The 19263-nt window shown below is 41.7% G+C and overlaps 1 protein-coding gene across 1 annotated transcript in view; it reads right to left on the reverse strand.

Moving 5' to 3' along the window:
* Positions 1-3697: 3697 nt before the first annotated feature.
* Positions 3698-19263, reverse strand: part of cavin2a (caveolae associated protein 2a) — a 30097-nt gene continuing 14531 nt past the window's right edge. The window contains exon 2 of the mRNA XM_060937296.1: positions 3698-5080. Within this exon, the coding sequence (XP_060793279.1) occupies positions 4217-5080 (864 nt within the window). The 3' untranslated portion in view covers positions 3698-4216. The remainder of the gene's footprint in view (positions 5081-19263) is intronic.

Consider the following 19263-nt stretch of genomic DNA (forward strand, 5'->3'; position numbering starts at 1 on the left):
TGCTGTGAGGCAACAGTGCTAACCACTACACCACCATGCTACTCTATCTGTCTGTCTGTCTGTCTCTCTCTCTGTTGATCTAACTACCTATCTGTCTGTCTCGCTCCCTGTGTGTGTGTGTGTGTGTCTGGTTAAGTTATTTTTTTTAACAGTAAATTAGATGAGGTGGATGACAAAAATTTAGCATTTTTATCATTATTTCTCTTGAAAGTGAAGGACAGTTACCCTGCTACTTTACACCATCCGGCTCTGCGTTCGTGGGAAAAGGGAATAAACAGCCCTTTAATACACTTAACGTAATTATTCTCATTTTGTGTATTATTATAAAAAGTAATACGCTGTCATACATTCATGTAGTATATTTGAAAAAACAACAAAATTTTTTGAAGCCCTTCGCTTCTTTATGTGGCTTTGTGGAAAGGATTAGTTACAAGAAAAAATTGTAAAAACTAAAAAAAAAAAGCAGGTGGAGCCCATTTATTATAAACAGTAAACAACATGACTCATGACAGCTTGTCCCAGGCATAACTTCTCTCACATTAAATATAGATGCATTTTCCTTTGGGGATGCAAACTTTTGCACTTGATTACCAGACTCACTATGCTTAATACCTGAAGCTGAGACAAAACATATCTAATTATATTCAATATGTTCCGAGCAGGGCGGCACAGTGGTGTAGTGGTTAGCGCTGTCACCTCACACCAAGAAGGTCCTGGGTTCGAGCCCCGGGGCCGGCAAGGGCCTTTCTGTGTAGAGTTTGCATGTTCTCCCCGTGTCCGTGTGGGTTTCCTCCGGGTGCTCTGGTTTCCCCCACAGTCCAAAGACATGCAGGTTAGGTTAACTGGTGACTCTAAATTGCCCGTAGGTGTGAATGGTTGTCTGTGTCTATGTGTCAGCCCTGTGATGACCTGGCGACTTGTCCAGGGTGTACCCCGCCTTTCGCCTGTAGTCAGCTGGGATAGGCTCCAGCTTGCCTGCGACCCTGTAGGATGATAAAGCGGCTAGAGATAATGAGATGAGATGTTCCGAGCAAATTCCTCAGATAAGCGGACCTCCAGGTGCTGTCCCCAGTAACGATGTTCTTTCTATGGCTTAGTGAAATTGGTTTTATAAGAATATAATTTAAAGACCATCTTTAATTTTTTACACAAAGTGGAGCCTGTTTATGCCATTATGAATAATATTCTCATTATGTTGTAATCCAGAAATGCAGGTTATCAGTGACATCTCACTGGTCAGACGTCACTCAAAATTAATTAGGCACATTTTTCAGGTCCGCCTTCTGCAGTTAGGGCTTTGACAGGCTTATCTTCCACCTCAGCATGTACTGTGTCTGTGTGCTTTTCCTCCACTCTCTCCACAGCATTAAGTATTCACATGCGTATACTCTATTCTTTTATTTTTATTTTGACCTATCTTCAAAAATACAGCTTAATAACATTACAAATGTGATCCTCAACCAGACCCAACAAACACTTGATACCATTCAGTCCACATGAGTTACAAATGAGTTAAAATTTTACATAAATGATCGATGTGTTGATCAAAAACAGTGCATGTATTCATTTATCACCTAACTAATATTCTTCCTATAAATACTCCTCCTATTAATGTCCACCACAAAAGTTTGTAAAAAAAAAGTATAAATTGACACTAACAGCAACTCTAGAGAGAGAGAAACCCAGACTCCAAGGCCATCTCACATGTGGTTGGTGTTAAAAATGAGGTGTGTGTAGAGCCAACCCTGTGTTGGTGCCATATCTCCAAATCCATCAGTAATTGGATTACTATTTTGCAATAATATACACTGTTTTATAATATTTGCTGTTTGATTTTGAATAATTACAGATAATTATTTCTAATCATGATTTATACAGCAATATTGTTTATATGTATAATACTATGCAAAAGTTTTAGGCCCATGTAAAGAAATGCTGTAGATCAAAAATGGCTTAAAAATAATGAAATGTTTCAACATAAAAAAAATACTGTAACCAGCAGTAAGCCAAAATAAATGAAACAAAGTCAGTATTTGGTGTGAGACAACCTTTTGCTTTTAACAAAAATAGCAGTCTCAGGTACAGTTAGTGCAGTTTTATAAGGAACTGAGCTGTAGGTTTTTACTGAGCATCTTGCAGAACCAGCCACAGTTCTTCTGGGCACTTTGACTGTCACACTTGCTTCCTCATTTTGCAGCAAAACCCAGTAGCCTTCATTATGTTTTCTTTTTTAATCTGAAAAGTGCTCTCTTATGGAATATGCTGCTCAGATACAAACTTTTTTTTTTCTGTAACATTTAATTTTGTGCTGGAAAACAAACGTTTAGAACTCTAAATGTTTTTATCCTGACTTGATAATGTAGAAGTCATAAAACAGAAATCTATAACAAAGTTTGTATGAAAAAAGGGTGCCTAAAACTTTTCCACAGTACTGTATATATAGTTTATGCATTTGTATCATGGAGTTATAATTTGTAACATAAAAATTATTTACTGCATTGATAAAATTAACCTTCAACAAAGGTTAGTGATGTGAACAGTGATGAATCTGACCGTACCATTGCTGAGCCAAACAGCTGAGAGAGCTTAGAGGCAGAACACCTGTGGAGCATGAGGGTCCTGCATACCCCGACCTCCTGGCGGAAAATATGCCATCAATCCCTTTGGCTAGACAAACCCCACCTTTCACATCTTCAAGCCGTGGAAAATACACTGTAGAGGATCGATCTATCAGGATCAGGAATGTGCTTTATTTTTTTTTTTCTGCCTGGTTCATGTCTGTGCCAGGTTTGGAATGGTGCTTCCCATCTCCAGCCACGAAGCATCCCTTCTTTGCAGAGGTTAGCATCCTTCTTCTCTGAACATACAGTATATCAGACCTTCAACATGGTTTGAAAATCTATTTCCAGGAGGTAAGTAAGTTTAAAAAAAATTATTTATTGAGCAGTTTTTCTTACAAAGATGATGTTAGAAGAACCAGGCAGGTTTCCTCTGTATTCTCCAGTTTCTTCAAACCTCCCAGAAACTTGCTGGTTGGTGGATTGATGACACTAAATTGTGATTAATTGGCATCCACCATGACCCTGATCGGGGTAAAGCAGTTACTGAAGATAAATAAATGAATGAATAACCAGATCATAGTGCTAAAACTAACATAACTGGTGTTTGTTAATCAGATATAAAGGTGATATTAGTGACTAATTTCTTTCATCTCTTATTTACACTCACCTGAGTACGCGCGCACACCCACACCCACACACCCCTGCCAAAAGGAGGAGTCCCAGTCACAGGCAGGGCTCTGTGTCAATCAAGACTGTTTTTAATGATTAATTAATTAGATAAATAAAGGATATTTTATATTATATTAGAGAGTTTAAATTAAATAATCACTATAAAATCTTAAACGATAGCCTTGGACAATTAACATTGCTGTTAACGTGTGCACTTAGTCCGCTTATTCATTATTATGCTACTTGTAATTGTCAAGGTAGGCATGTTTATGTACTGCTTATAAATTCTATTTATAAATACAGAAGTCATTTTTACAACTTGGCAAAGTGTACAAGCAATAATGTTGGAAATAACCAAATGGGAAAACCACTCTGCCTTGTACAGGATTTACTAATATTTTGGTGAGTATATGTAAAGCAAGCGAAGAAGCATTGTTTCGAACAAACACATACTACTTACTCCACAATCTTCGATAATCACTTTATTAAAAATAATTTTCAGTGTTATGAGTTATGCTGAAAATCTATTTTGCTCTGAAAGCAGTAAACAATTATCGGGGAAGTCAGACAGTATACAGCATAAGCAACTGATTTTCTCTCATATTTTTCATAAAAAAGGGCATTTCTCAATCTGTATTTCTTAATCCCTTAATTACTCTATGGAATCACATTTGATTTGGTTATCTGTTGTAGTCCAGTATATTGGGAAGGATAGTATCTGAAGTATAGGATGGCATGCAATAGAGGTTTAAGACTATATACAAGAAGATATAGCTATAAAAATTTTAATATATCAAGTGTGGTAAGACATAATTCAGTTTGTTGAATAGTTTTCACCCATTACCATGTCAAGCTCAGTTCAAGACAAAAAAAAGTCTTTTTACACAAGTTTTCTATCAGACAAGCTCTTACATAACACAGCTGACTTTGAACAGATGGTTTGCTCCCATGCCAAGATCTCCACAACAGATGGAATGCTAGTAAATCTAAGAAGCTTGCTGGATAGCTACTGCAGCTGACGGGGGAGATTCAGGTGCAGACACAGACTTGTCCTCCTCTTCATCTACAACATTATGACCTCCATTCTCATGAGCATCAGCTGCATTATTAGCTTCACTGGGCTCCTGTAACTCCTCTTCTTCTGCAACCTTGTCTGAAGGACCATTATCAAACTCTGCATCTTCTGTAACTGAGGCACCCCCATCTCCACTGCCTGTGGGGGATGGACTGTGCTCCATTCCATTAATCTTTTCTTCTTCATTATGGACCTCTGCCATTGGTAGCTGACCATCCAGTCCCCCCATGGGTGGCACCTCCACTGTAGCATTTTCACTCACAGCCTGAGTAGCCTCACCTTCTCCATCTCGCACCTTCTTGACAGTGAAAGTCATGGGTGAGACGCGAAAGGACGAGCTTTTACTGGTTGGGCTTTTAGGATGGGTGGGAGAGAAGCTCTTCCTGATCTTTTCACGCCGCTCCGGGGGCACAATCTTATTGATTTTCTTCTCAATGCTTTTGCGTGAGAAGGCCTTCTTTAGGCTGTCTACCTTCTTCAGACTGGATCGCTTAAACTTGTCAGTGCGAGACCACTCCACATGATCACTTCCCATGCCTGGGAACTCATCCTCAGGCACCTCTCCAAGCATTGTGCTGCCCTCCAGTGGGGGGCTCACTGCTCCTTCCTCTTCATCAGAGGAAAGGCTGATGGTCTGCAATCCTTCCTCATGGGAGTGGTTGGGATCAATCACTGAAGCACGTGGAGAGGCAGGCTTCTCATCCTGAACAGAGGTTGAGGCAATATCTGCTGTGGATTCCTTAGTTAACAAGGTGGTGGGGATCTCATTATCCTCCTGCAAGGAAAAGAAAAACATAGACAAGTTCTGCATGAGGGAAATATTAGATAAAAATTAGGTAAATTGTGAATGAAGTTCATACTGGTGTGTCATCATCAAGATATTTCTACAATAGTTCAGAAACACGTCTTGGCATTCCACTTCAGGTCTTGTTTTATTGCTTCCAACCTACTCTTGTCTCTTCTTCAAGTTACTGTATTGCTGGATTAGATTTTTCTGGCCCTTAATGACCCTGAACAGTATTGGAAGGGTAGAAAGTGACCCTGAATCAACATTATGAGTACACACAGATCCACACATTCCTTCTCACAAGGTGCCTAAATGTGGGTTGTTATGACTTGCCTTATGGTTATATAATACCTTTGTGGGTGTTTCCCTGGAAAGAAGCAAATGTAGAACCAAAAAGAAAACATAGAAACAGAGAGAAGTTCTAAAGAGGCTGCATTAAGTCATGTTAGTACTTGATGCTGAGAAAGGTGTATTTCACTTTTTTTTTTAACTTTTGTGTGAATGTCATGATTAAATGAATAGCCTGAAAGTGAAACATTGGAGCAGAGTGAACAAGCTTCATGCAGTACAGGCTAGGTCTTGTGATAAAACGGGGTTCTGTTACAGCATGCTGTGTACTCAACCATGGGAAGTCATACCTACAACCTGGCACTAAATATTTCTAAGAAAAAAGTGAAGAAAAATGTTAGAGAGGCAATACTTATATTGTGTGCCACAAAGCTTCATGTACAGACCGTTTCTTTCTGGCTTTAAAACTCTATTTGCATTGGCATCGTGCACCAACTCTGGCACCCTGCAGCGCTTTCTCACACTTGTATACATACACACATAACACGGCATCTCTCACCCCCAGATTGAAATACACAAATGGTGGGTGATGCCATGAGAGATATTCACTTTAACAGGAACAGGATTGAGCCTGAGGGTAAGGTGGCGCAAAACTGCACTAATCTCACCTGCTCACTAAATCAACCTCCTCACTACACACACACAAACATGTCTAAACATGTGCAGAACTTTGAGAACTCGCTCAGCAAACTGTTCCAACACAGCACGTGCAATGTTTATGTGCCATTAAATGTGTTGCATTTATTCTTGTTTCTGAAAACGTACTGTACACACATTTTTGGAAGTTAAGAACCTTTAATTATCCAGTAAAGTAAATCCATCTTTGAAAACCCCTTTTTGCTTAGACTGTATGTATTACTCGGATAAGTGTGATGTACAACCTCTGAATTTTTTCGTATTGGTCCTGACTGAACCTAGAACATGCATGACTTTTAAAATGTAGCTAAACTACTGTATCTTGTAACTTGGTACACTGCTAGAAAACACATTCATGACATAATTAATGGTTCTACAAAGGTTCCATTGGTTAATGGTTCCACTGGGTTGAACCTTCAAGGGTTCCCCCAGAAGTAAAACTAAGCATTCAACATTTTCTAAAAGTTCTAAGAGGCATTTTTGCAAGATCACAAGATGCTTTACAAGATATGGTGAAAGACATTTACTCTCTAGAACAAAGAGAAGAGTTGTATCCAGCCATGACCTAATTGAAGCACTGGTGTATATTTTATTTCATTATGCATGAGGCATGAAAGCAGCACAAGCACACCTGTGTAAATAATCCATGCTAAAGGATGTGTTATTCAAACCTAAAACAACAATCTGTTACAGCTTTTATGCAGCTTTTGTTATTCACATTTAAATGAAGATAGAGATGATCCAGTTCTTTATTTTTTCTCTCATGCAGATTCAGGGCCAAAAACAAGAACTGATACATCGTGAAGGAACTTTACATAACTTCTTCTCCAAGCTCTGAGTTTATTATGGCACCACTGTGAACTTTAAATAATTTTTTGTCATGTTGTGGATAATTTAAATCCTTTAAACAGTTCAAATTCTTTCTTGGCCATTTGTATCAGTGCTTGCTTTAAAAATTGCAGATATTTTGCTCAGATGAAGACTCATGCACTGGATAGTTTGAAAGCTTTTTGAATTCTCTTGTTGCACCACAAGTGCAATCCCCCAAAGACTCAATTCCAGTCCAAACCAGCATGCATTCTGGGGAAACCAGTTTTTCTCCTCTGCCACTGGCTTTTGAGCAACATAGAGGCACTCATCTGGCTCATAAACAAGATGAAAATAAAACCTGAGCTGAGGATTGGTGTAGTCAACTGTTTCCAAACTACCTTTCAAAGTGCTAAACTTAAAAAAAAAATGCACGGTGGAAATAAACACCTGAAACATGCACATTTCAAAATTTCTACCTGCTGAAGAATGGCATACTTTAGAACTGCTTTACACAATTTATAAGTTCACACTCATCTGAGGTGAATGAGAAATTAAAAGGTTTGTTTTAACAAGAGAGGAAGAAAACAAGAGAGGAGGAGGAGGAGGTGTGTATTAAATGTCACATTTCACACAATGCAAGACTGGCTCCAAATGAAACACGGTTTCAAGTCAGGCCTCAACCTGAAAGCCAGAGGGTACAATGAGCTACTACGTAGTTGATATATGAGTGGGCCAGGATGCACAATTGGGACTTCACCACCCATTGGAAAGAGCTGGAAAGTCAGTACACCAGCTAGAAAATCACACCGAGTCTTTAAATACAGTATATCAGTTATTTCAGTGTAGAACTGGTGTATATTTCACACAACTGAGCCAGATGCCATTCATTTGCAAACACTGTCAGCTGTCTATTGAATGTCATCACTTTGAATGGGTTCCCTTTCAGGAACCCCTTTAACATTAGAAAGAAAGAAATTCCGCAGACCCCCATCAGTACCGATTTGTTGTATGTACATAATCCAGTCACTAGACTATAAAACCACAGAGCTCAGAACTAATTTGGTTCAAGTTGACATTATTTACAGGAGTGTTTGTTTTAAAGTTATTTATATTTATATTAAACCCATTTGATTCATGTAACCAGTCACACCAGCTAATATCTATAAAAACTCATAATAGCTTTGAGGGTGGTGGGGACAGTCAGTCCACCACTTAAAAAATATAGAACCCTCTTTCTATGCTTCACAGACACAGGAGTGTCCCAGGACTTCACTTTGGAAATCCTGGATTTACAGTAATCATGTATATTGTGTATACTGTATATTAAATACATTATAGTACCAGTCAAAAGTTTGCACACACCTTCTAATTCAATGGATTTTCTTTATTTTTATGAATTAAAAGTCACTTCATATCTTAAAGTAATGATGGATGCCATGTCTCTTTACTTACTGTAGTTGAGCAGTTCTTGACATAACACAGTATGGATTACAACAGTGCCCACGACCCTGCATAGAATAAGCGGTTACAGATAATGGATGGATGGATTACAACAGTTATGGAATAGGGCTATTTACTGTATTTTTATTATTTACTATTTGATATCAAATGCATTAAGAAGGCAAGAAACTCGTCCACTAATTAACTTTTGAGGAGGCATACCTGTTAATTGAAAAGCATTCCAGGTGACTACCTCATGAAGCTGGTTAAGATAATGTAAAGCGTCATCAAGATAAATGGTGGCTGCTTTGAAGAACTGAAAATATCAAACAGAATTTTTTAAAAAACTTTTTTGTTTACCACATAATTCCGTATACGTTCTATATATTATTTCATAGTTTTGATGTCGGGGCGGCACGGTGGTGTAGTGGTTAGCGCTGTCGCCTCACAGCAAGAAGGTCCTGGGTTCGAGCCCCAGGGCCGGCGAGGGCCCTTCTGTGTGGAGTTTGCATGTTCTCCCCGTGTCCGCGTGGGTTTCCTCCGGGTGCTCCGGTTTCCCCCACAGTCCAAAGACATGCAGGTTAGGTTAACTGGTGACTCTAAATTGACCGTAGGTGTGAATGTGAGTGTGAATGGTTGTCTGTGTCTATGTGTCAGCCCTGTGATGACCTGGCGACTTGTCCAGGGTGTACCCCGCCTTTCACCCGTAGTCAGCTGGGATAGGCTCCAGCTTGCCTGCGACCCTGTAGAACAGGATAAAGCGGCTAGAGATAATGAGATGAGATGAGATCTCTCTAAATGGTCTAAATGTAATTTTTCATAAAAGCTGAGAACTAACTGTACTTCTATACAAGACACTCAGCACCATATCAATATAATACAGTGAGTGTACAGTTTCACCTCACAGCTCTGCAAGATTTCTTCAACAATTTGCATCTGTTTTGCTTACAGCCTTCACTTCTATCCTGACAAATGACCCTGCAGTTTGAGCTGAAGACAAACACCACATATCACCCTGCCAGTTGCCTGCTACATGGTTTGGACTGGATGGATCAGATTTTCCCCAAATGTACCATTCCGCATTTGGGCTAAAAATGCTTGATTTTTCTTTGCAAAATACCATTTTCCACAAAATACTTGAGATGCTTTTTTGGGGGTGGGGGGATTGTGTAAGTGAGATGGTTTTTGAAGTGCCAGCTTCCTGTACAGGCTGGATTTGTGCAGCATAACATTATTACCCTCACAGGTCTATGCCTGTTTTGCAGATCTATTTTTAACAGTCAATAAAAAATGCCCCATTTCAAATAGATATGTGGTGTTAATATTATATTTTCAGCACAGATACTGTAGCTTGACGATGCACACAGGCCTGTGGCTGAATGACCAGATTTCTGGTAGAACCTGCTGTATGTATGTGTGTATGACTGGTCAAAAGGGCTTGAGAAAACTTTACAGAAAATAAAAAACACTGTAGTTGAGCTGTAGTGCTCAACTGTGAAGTTACAAGTTAATTTATAGTCCTGATTCCCCCCCCCCCCCCCATTAAGCCATGTACAGTGGTGCTTGAAAGTTTGTGAACCTTTAGAATTTTCTATATTTCTGCATAAATATGACCTAAAACATCATAAGATTTTTACACAAGTCCAAAAAGTAGATAAAGAGAACCCAGTTAAACAAATATTATACTTGGTCATTTATTTATTGAGGAAAATGATCCAATATTACATATCTGTGAGTAGCAAAAGTATGTGAACCTTTGCTTTCGGTATCTGGTGTGACCCCCTTGTGCAGCAATAACTGCAACTAAATGTTTCCGGTAACTGTTGATCAGTCCTGCACACCAGCTTGGAGGAATTTTAGCCCATTCCTCTGTACAGAACAGCTTCAACTCTGGGATGTTGGTGGGTTTCCTCACATGAACTGCTCACTTCAGGTCTTTCCACAACATTTCGATATTGTGGAAATATTGGATTATTTTCCTCAATAAATAAATGACCAAGTATAATATTTTTGTCTCATTTGTTTAACTGGGTTCTCTTTATCTACTTTTAGGACTTGTGTGAAAATCTGATGATGTTTTAGGTCATATTTATGCAGAAATATAGAAAATTCTAAAGGGTTCACAAACTTTCAAGCACCACTGTATCTCCATGACAAGCAGGCGGCACGCAGTGTTTAGCACTGTTGCCTCATAGCAAGAAGGTTCTGGGTTCGAACCCAGTAGCTGGCGGGGGCCCTTCTGTGTGGATTTTGCATGCTCTCCCCGTGTCTGCGTGGGTTTCCTCTGGGTGCTCTGGTTTCCCCTAAAGACATGCAGGTTAGGCTAATTGGTGGTTCTAAATTGACCGTAGGTGTGAATGTGAGTGTGAATAGTTGTTTATGTCTATGTGTCAGGCCTGCGATGACCTGGTGACTTGTCCAGGGTGTACCCTGCCTCTCGCCCATAGTCAGTTGGGATAGGCTCCAGCTTGCCTGCGACCCTGCACAGGATAAGTGGCTACATATAATGGATGGAATTTCCCATTTTTTAACCTTTAAATTCACCTTCCAGCAGAGGAATGTGTAGAATCAATAAAACACATGATCTTATACACTATGACTACTAGCCATAACATTATGACTACTGACAGGTGAAGTGAATAACATTAATTATCTCATTAAATTGACACCTATTGAGGGGTGGGATATATTAGGCAGCAAGAGAACAGTCAGTTCTTGAAGTTGATGTGTTGGAAGCAGATAAAATGGGCAAGCATAAGGATCTGAGTAACTTTGACAAGGGCCAAATTGTGATGGCTATATGACTGACTCTGAGCATCTCCAAAATGGCACATCTTGTGGGGTGTTCCCAGTATGCAGTGGTTAGTACCTAGGGTAAGGGTTAACTGTAGCACAAACTGCTGAAAAAGTTAATGCAGACACCTTTCTGTTTTAGCCAGCATTAACTTTTTTAACAGTTTGTGCTACAGTCACTCTTCTGTGGGAGTGGACCATATGGGCTAGCCTTCATGCCCCATGAGAATCAACGAGCCTTCAACACTCATGATCCTGTTGCCAGTTCCCCGGGTGTCCTTGCTTGGACCTCTTTTGGTAGGTACGAACCACTGCATACTGGGAATGCCCCACAAGATATGCCATTTTGGAGATGCTCACACCCAGTCATCTAGCATCACAATTTGGCCCCTGTCAAAGTTGCTTAGATCCTCATGCTTGCCCATTTTTCCTGCTTCCAACACATTAACTTCAAGAACTGACTGTTCTCTTGCTGCTTAATATATCCCACCCCTTGACAGGTACCACTGTAATGAGATAATCAACATTATTCACTTCACCTGTCAGTGGTTTTAATTTTATGGCTGACTGGTGTTGAGCAAATTAATTTGTTATGATGACTGTACTTGAGCAGATAATGGAATTAGCCTTAGGGTGTTGAGTATTTGTATTTATTTTCCTTTTAGAGGATTTTATATCATCTCCATTGTGGCAGCGGGGGCGTGGTCAAGTGTCGGTCTGTGATCGGAGGGCGGAGTCAGGGAAGGTAAGTGGCAGAATCACTATACCTGATGTCAATTAACCTGTGTTTGTGTGTCTTCCCAGTGACCGCGCCCTATATAAGGAGAGAGAGAGCAGAGGAAGAGAGCTCTCTCCCCAACCAGACGGCTGATGTGTGTGTGCGTGTGTCTGAGTGTCTGGGAGAGTGAAAATGCTGAAAAGTGTTACAATAAAGAGTTTTTGGAAACTCAGTTCTGGCCTGCCGTACTTCTGTGCTCCACCCACCCGCTCAAAGTTCTACAGTGGTGCTGAAACCCGTGAGGAGCACAGAGGAGAATAGCCCCATGGAGTCCTCCCCCTTTGCAGACCTGATCCACGCCCTCGCCATGGCCCAACAGAGCCAGCACCAGGCGCTGGTCGCCCTCCGAAAGGAGCAAGAGCAATGGTTCGAGGCCCTGGTGCTGGCGCAACAGGAAGATCGTCAGGCGTTCCGGCACCTCCTCACATCGGCGGGGTCCACCACCTCCACCTCTGCGGGCCCACCTCACCCTAACGAAGATGGGCCTGCACGACGACCCCGAGGCCTTCCTTGCGCTATTCGAACAAGCAGCAGAGGCCTGGGGCTGGCCGGTGGAACAATGCGCGGCGCGCCTCCTCGCCCTGCTAACGGGCGAGGCGTAGCTGGCCGCGCTACAGCTCCCTGCCGACAGCCGGCTGGCCTACGCAGACCTGCGCCGGGCCGTCTTCCAGCGTGTGGGGTGCACATGCAAACAACAACGCCAGCGCTTCCGCACTCTACGCCTAGAGGAGGTCGGCCGGCCATTCGCATTTGGCCAGCAACTCCGGGACGCCTGCCAGTGGTGGCTGAGGGCTGACAACCGCGACGCCGAGGGAATCGTCGATCTGGTGGCACTGGAGCAATTCATCGTCCGGCTTCCCGAAGGAACAGCAGAGTGGGTCTAGTGCCATCGCCTGGCGTCGCTGGATCAGGCCATTGAGTTGGCGGAGGATCATTTGGCGGCTGTTCCCATGGCAGGATCGCAGATCTCCGTTTCTCCTCTCTCCTCTCTCTTGCTCTCTCCCTCCCCTTCTGTGTCTCATCCTCGACCCATTCCCCCACCGCGGAGGTGGGGGCCGGCTCCACCCCAGCCGGCCCGCCGCACCCACGGTGCCCTCCCGTTTCCCGCTTCTGTGTCTGTCTCTCTCCCCCCTCAGGTGAGTGAGCCCCAGAGCACCGGTGCAGAGAGAAAGCCCGGGCCGGTTTGCTGGCGCTGCGGGGAGCTGGGGCACCTCCAGCATCAGTGCTCGGTAATGGAGGTGGGCACGGTGGTCCAGATCCCTGACATGCCAGGAACCGCCCTCGATCGGGCCGGAGCATATCGCATACCAGTGAGTGTCCAAGGGGATACATATCAGGCTTTGGTGGACTCTGGCTGTAATCAGACCTCAATCCACCAAAGCCTGGTGCAAGACGAGGCACTGGGGGGAGCACAATTGGTGAAGGTGTTGTGTGTGCACGGGGATGTTCACAGCTACCCTTTAGTGTCGGCCCACATTCTATTTCGAGGGGAGAAATTTAGTGTAAAAGCGGCGGTTAATCCTTGCCTTACCCACCCAATAATTTTGGGGACTGATTGGCCGGGATTTCGGGAATTAATGACCCATTTAGTGAAGAGTGGGTCCTGCCGTAGTACAGCAGGGGGAGGTCCTGGAGTGGCATTGGCAGGAGCAGCTGTCATAGAGCCGTCTACGTCATCTCCGTGTTGCAGTGAGGAGCAGCAGGCTCCTCCTCTCTCTCTCGGGGAATCCCTTGCGGATTTCCCGTTACAGCAGTCGCGAGACGAGACTCTGCAGCATGTATTTGACCAAGTGAGAGTAATCGATGGTCAAATGCTCCAGTCAAACACCACCCCGTCCTTCCCCCATTTCTCCATTATGAGAGATAGATTATACCGAGTGACGCAGGACACTCAGACTAAGGAGACGGTCTCACAACTTTTGATTCTAAAGAGCCGCCGGGAATTGGTATTCCAGGCAGCTCACTTTAATCCCATGGCTGGACACTTGGGGCAGGATAAGACACTAGCCCGAATAATGGCCCGGTTCTATTGGCCAGGGATTCGCGGCGATGTCCATAGGTGGTGTACGGTGTGAATGCCAATTAGTAAATCCAACGGCCATTCCAAAAGCGCCTTTGCGCCCTCTACCATTAATCGAGACCCTGTTCAAAAGAATTGGGATGGATCTCGTCAGGCCATTAGATCGGTCAACACGAGGGTATCGCTTTATTTTAGTCCTGGTGGACTATGCAACGCGATACCCGGAAGCAGTGCCTCTTCGCAATATCTCAGCACGTAGTATTGCGGAAGTGCTCTTCCACGTCATCTCCCGAGTCGGAATCCCCAAAGAGATTCTGACTGATCAAGGCACTTTGTTTATGTCACGCACACTGCGCAAACTGTATGGGTTATTGGGAATTAAGCCGATCCACACCAGCGTTTATCACCCACAAATGGACTGTTTAGTTGAACGGTTCAATCGCACCCTCAAGAACATAATTCTTCAAAGTTCTACATCCATATTTTGCATACACCTGAGGAATCTGAGCTTACACTCTCCTCATGAACTGTTTGTTGGTTTGATAAATTCAGGCATTTGCCATTTAGATTCTGAACTTTAAGCAAGTGCACTCTAGGACTGTGAGATGGAAAATGGGTGGGCAGGTGGTGAGCGCAAGACAAAGAGTGTATGTCTTTGAAAATATAATGTCACACACTTGTACCCCTGTAATCAGAGCCAAGATAGTTAATGCAACCCAGTGGAGGCCTCAGACTTATTAGAGTGGAAACATCATGGGTGGAAGAAGGATACGTGTGTGTGTGTGTGTGTGTGTGTGTGTGTGTGTGTGTGTGTGTGTGTGTGTGTGTGTGTGTGTGTGTGTGTGAGACTGTGTGGGACAAGACAATGGCAGTGAAAAGGGAAAAAAATACAGAAACGAAGCAGAGGAAAGACAAATGTAAAAGAACAATATGAGAACATGTCATTAAAGGCAGTTCCACAGGAAGGATCAAATAAAGGGAAAGGTTTTTACAGTGACTATAGTTCTGCACTTAAAGTACTGATGAAACTCAAGATTCCTTTGAAGTATTGATAAGCTGATGAAACAGACTTTCACAACTTGTCAATGCAAGAAAAAAAAAACAGATTCATAAATGTCCACGTGTGACAGTTTTTCTGTGTGCAAATGTTTATCCTTAAACCAACAAGCCGTGAGTCTCAGATTTATGTATAAAAGATTTATGTATAAATGTCTATCAGATTTGTAGAATAATATACAAAATGTAATATAGTGTATGCACATAAATGGACAAGAGCATTTTCTAGAGCTTTGGCTCTGAACTTGAGCACACTGTCATGTTATCAATGTCAACGTAACATCACATTATGTTAAAGTACTGACTGTAAACTTTAATTATTTGGTATTTGTGTGTATTAGAGGATCCAAAAAGCGATCACAAAGTTTACATACAGGTCAGTTACTATATTTAGGAGCATGTTCAACTGCCTTTTGGACCCGTGTCAAAAAAAGGCTACTATTTTGTTATATTATATTGTTATATATTTCTGTTATATTATGTACCATATGTATACCCAGTATTGATGCAAAATCATCATTATTTTTTTCTCTGCACTGCACATGCACTCATTGTGGGGAAAAAACAAAACAAAACAAAAACCTAGCACATTAAAACCTCTCCCTGGTAAAATTTGAATTGGAAATCAATGCTGATTCATCTGCATGTAGTTTGACTAACCGAAAGTTCAAACTATTGTGTTTGTTGGTTTTAATGGAAAATCACATGAAATATCATTGTGTTAAACCTGCAGGAAACAACAAGTTCAACATGTGTACAGCACATGGATTTAGTCAACGGATATTGCCATGGAGTTTAGCTCAGGACAGGGCTACTGCAAAGCCACCAGTGAAGGCTTGTCACAACTATGCAAAAAAAAATGGATAGTGTGGATGTATGATGTGTTCTCAGATGTGAGGAAGGAAGGATGTAGACTCCCCACAGATTGAAAGAAATGACAAGCATGGTGACATGACCCGGACCTTTTACATGATGTTCTACTCACACAGATGACATTTCAGGATTTGGACACAAAAAGAAACCAGAGAGCGTTTATCTGTTATTGAACTGAGACCTGATGAATGACTGGAACATTTAATGTGATTTAAAATACCGGGACAAAATTTTTGTCGTTTTATTCCATTGTGCCGTTTGAAGGTGTTGATTAGTTTCCTATAACAGCAGATCTGACTGTCATTCAAATATCAGGTTTGTATTAATGAATTAACAGGTTACTGTTTCTGTCATATCAATTAACATTGGGGCTTGTATTACCATGCACTTGTACAGTACAAGTCAAAAGTTTGTACACCCTTACTCTACTCATTCATCGGTTTTTCTGTATTGAGACTATTTTCTACATTGTAAAAAAAAACACAGTGAAGACATCAAAACTATGAAATAACATATGGAACATATATGGAATTATGTGTTAAACAAAAAAGTGTTTCATATTGTTTCATATTTTAGATTCTTCGAAGCATCCAGCGTTTACCTTGATCACACTTTGGACACTTGGCATTATCTTAACCAGCTTCATGAGGTAGTCACCTAAAATGCTTTTCAATTAAGAGGTGTGCCTTGTCAAAAGTTAATTCGTTGACGAGTTTCTTGCCTTCTTAATGTATTTGAGATCAAGCAGTAAAAAGTAAATAATAAATATACAGTAAATAGCCCTATTCCACAACTGTAGTAATCCATATTATGTAAAGAACCACTCAACTAAGTAAAGAGAAATTACATCCATCATTACTTTAAGACATGAAGTGACTTTTAATGAATAATCATTGATATGGTGATATAAGGAAGGAGTCTCCAGTGTTGCCACTTCATAAAACTTAGAGGTAAAGCTGTTTTGTTTCAGAATGAAGGACTTTGCACTTGTGATTTCTCTATAAAATGATCAGTTGCAGTTTTTTCCATGTTATTACCTTCAAGAAAGAGAGAGAGAGAGAGGTTGGTGAGATGATGACTGTTTATAGCTGCTATGTTGGAAGTGTTCCAAAATGGGGGATGGCGCAGTGGTGCAGGGGTTGCCTCACAGCAATGTCTAGGTTTGAACCTCACAGGCGATTGAGGTATTTCTGTGTCATGCAGATTTAGGCCCTGTCCACACGGCAACGGATTCAGGTGACTCCGATACAATTGATACTGTACAATTAATTCCAGTTTGTAATGCAACAAAACAGGACAAACACGAAGGGGGATGAATACTTTTGCAAGACACTGTATATACATATAGCATATACAGTGTCTTGCAAAAGTATTCATCCCCCTTCGTGTTTGTCCTGTTTTGTTGCATTACAAACTGGAATTAAAATGGATTTTTGGGGGGTTAGCACCATTTGATTTACACAACATGCTTACCACTTTAAAGATGCAAATTGTTGTTTTATTGTGACACAAACAATAATTAAAATGAAAAAACAGAAATCTAGAATGTGCATAGGTACTGACCTCCTAAAAATCAATACTTTGTAGAGCCACCTTTTGCTGCAATTACAGCTGCAATTCTCTTGGAGTATGTCTCTATTAGCTTAGCACATTTAGCCACTGGGATTTTTGCCCATTCCTCAAGGCAAAACTGCCCCAACTCCTTCAAGTTAGATGGGTTGTGCTGGTGTACAGCAATCTTCAAGTTATGCCACAGATTCTCAGTTGGATTGAGGTCTGTGCTTTGATTAGGCCATTCCAAGACATTTAAATGTTTCCCTTTAAACCACTCCAGTGTAGCTTTAGCAGTATGTTTAGGGTCATTGTCCTGCTGGAATGTGAACCTTTGTCCCAGTCTTAGGCTACATCCACACGACAACGGCAACGAGATGTTATTTAAAAATATATCGCGTCCAAATGGGCAACGATCAGTAAAATATCAGGTCCATATGGCAACGCAACGCTTGCTGAAAACGATGCAATACACATGCCACACCTCTAGGGGCGCTGTAAGACGGTCCCTTCGGAGACACCAGAACAATAGAAGAAGTAAGGACGCATGCGCATAAACTATTATGCGCGAGACTTCATATTAGCCACAAAGTCAGGAAAATCTGTTTGTAAAATTACATTATAATGACCAAATACAATGAAAAGTATTTTTCCAGTCTCACCTGTGAAAGGTAATCCCATGTGATCCCATTTGGACGGTACAGTTAAACGCAGCTAATCTTTATTCTTCGCTTTGACCTATCCAATATGGCAGCGAGGATGACGTATGATTCTACGCGGAAGGCGGCGTCTTTAATGGTCCGGAATAAATTGAATGCTACACGTTGATGGATTAATTTGTTGTTTCTCACCTGTGAAAGGTAATCCCATGTGATCTCGTTTGGACGGTACAGTTAAACGCAGCTAATCTTTATTCTCCGCTTTGACCTATCCAATATGGCGGCGAGGATGACGTATGATTCTACGCGGAAGGCGGCGTCTTTAATGGTCTGGAATAAATTGAATGCTACACATTGATGGATTAATTTGCTCTTCTACGCCCTTTTTGAGGAATGTATTGTAGGACTTACTGTAAACCAACATCTGAAGAGGTGAGATCGCTCCTTTTTTTCCCTATTTTTGCTGGCGGGATTGACTCTGCCCTAAGGGGAGAGTCTCTCTCTCTCTCTCTCTCTCTCTCTCTCTCTCTCTCACTTTGCACCATTACACAATAAATATTCACAGTGAAAATATTTTGTAAGCGCGTTTCATGAACCAAGTTATAGGATTTGTTGACAACTCGCATCGAGTTCGTTACACTTCTACCCGGCGTGAAGCACTCACAGTCATGTGGTTGTGACATCATCGTAAACAAATCCGTTCTACTCATCCAGACGACTTCACAATGGCAACGTTGCCAGATCTTTCCACTCTGGAACCCGTTCTCAAAAAGATTGCGTTTTGGGCACCCAAAACGCCGGTGCCGTGTGGACGCCAGGCCTAAACGATAAGCAATTGTATCGGAGTCACCTGAATCCGTTGCCGTGTGGACAGGGCCTTAGTCAACTGGCTACTCATAGGTGTGAGTGTGATGGTTGCTCGTCTCTGTGTTAGATTGGTGACCTGTCAAGGGTGAGCCCCGCCTCTCACCTGGAGTTAGCTGGGATTGGCTCCAGGTTCAACCCACAATCCTGATGGATAAATGTATGGATAAAGGATGGATGTTCCACCACATTAACTGTAAATGGATAAAGGGTATGAAGTGTTGATTTCGAAGAAACTAAAATATTGTTAAGTGTTGACAAATTGCCATGGAATGTGATTAAAATACACTTGGTGATGTGCTGCAATAGAAAAATAAATAATTTCAGGATGTAAAAGAGGACC

Source organism: Neoarius graeffei, chromosome 13, assembly GCF_027579695.1.
Source record: "Neoarius graeffei isolate fNeoGra1 chromosome 13, fNeoGra1.pri, whole genome shotgun sequence".
Taxonomy (NCBI): domain Eukaryota; kingdom Metazoa; phylum Chordata; class Actinopteri; order Siluriformes; family Ariidae; genus Neoarius; species Neoarius graeffei.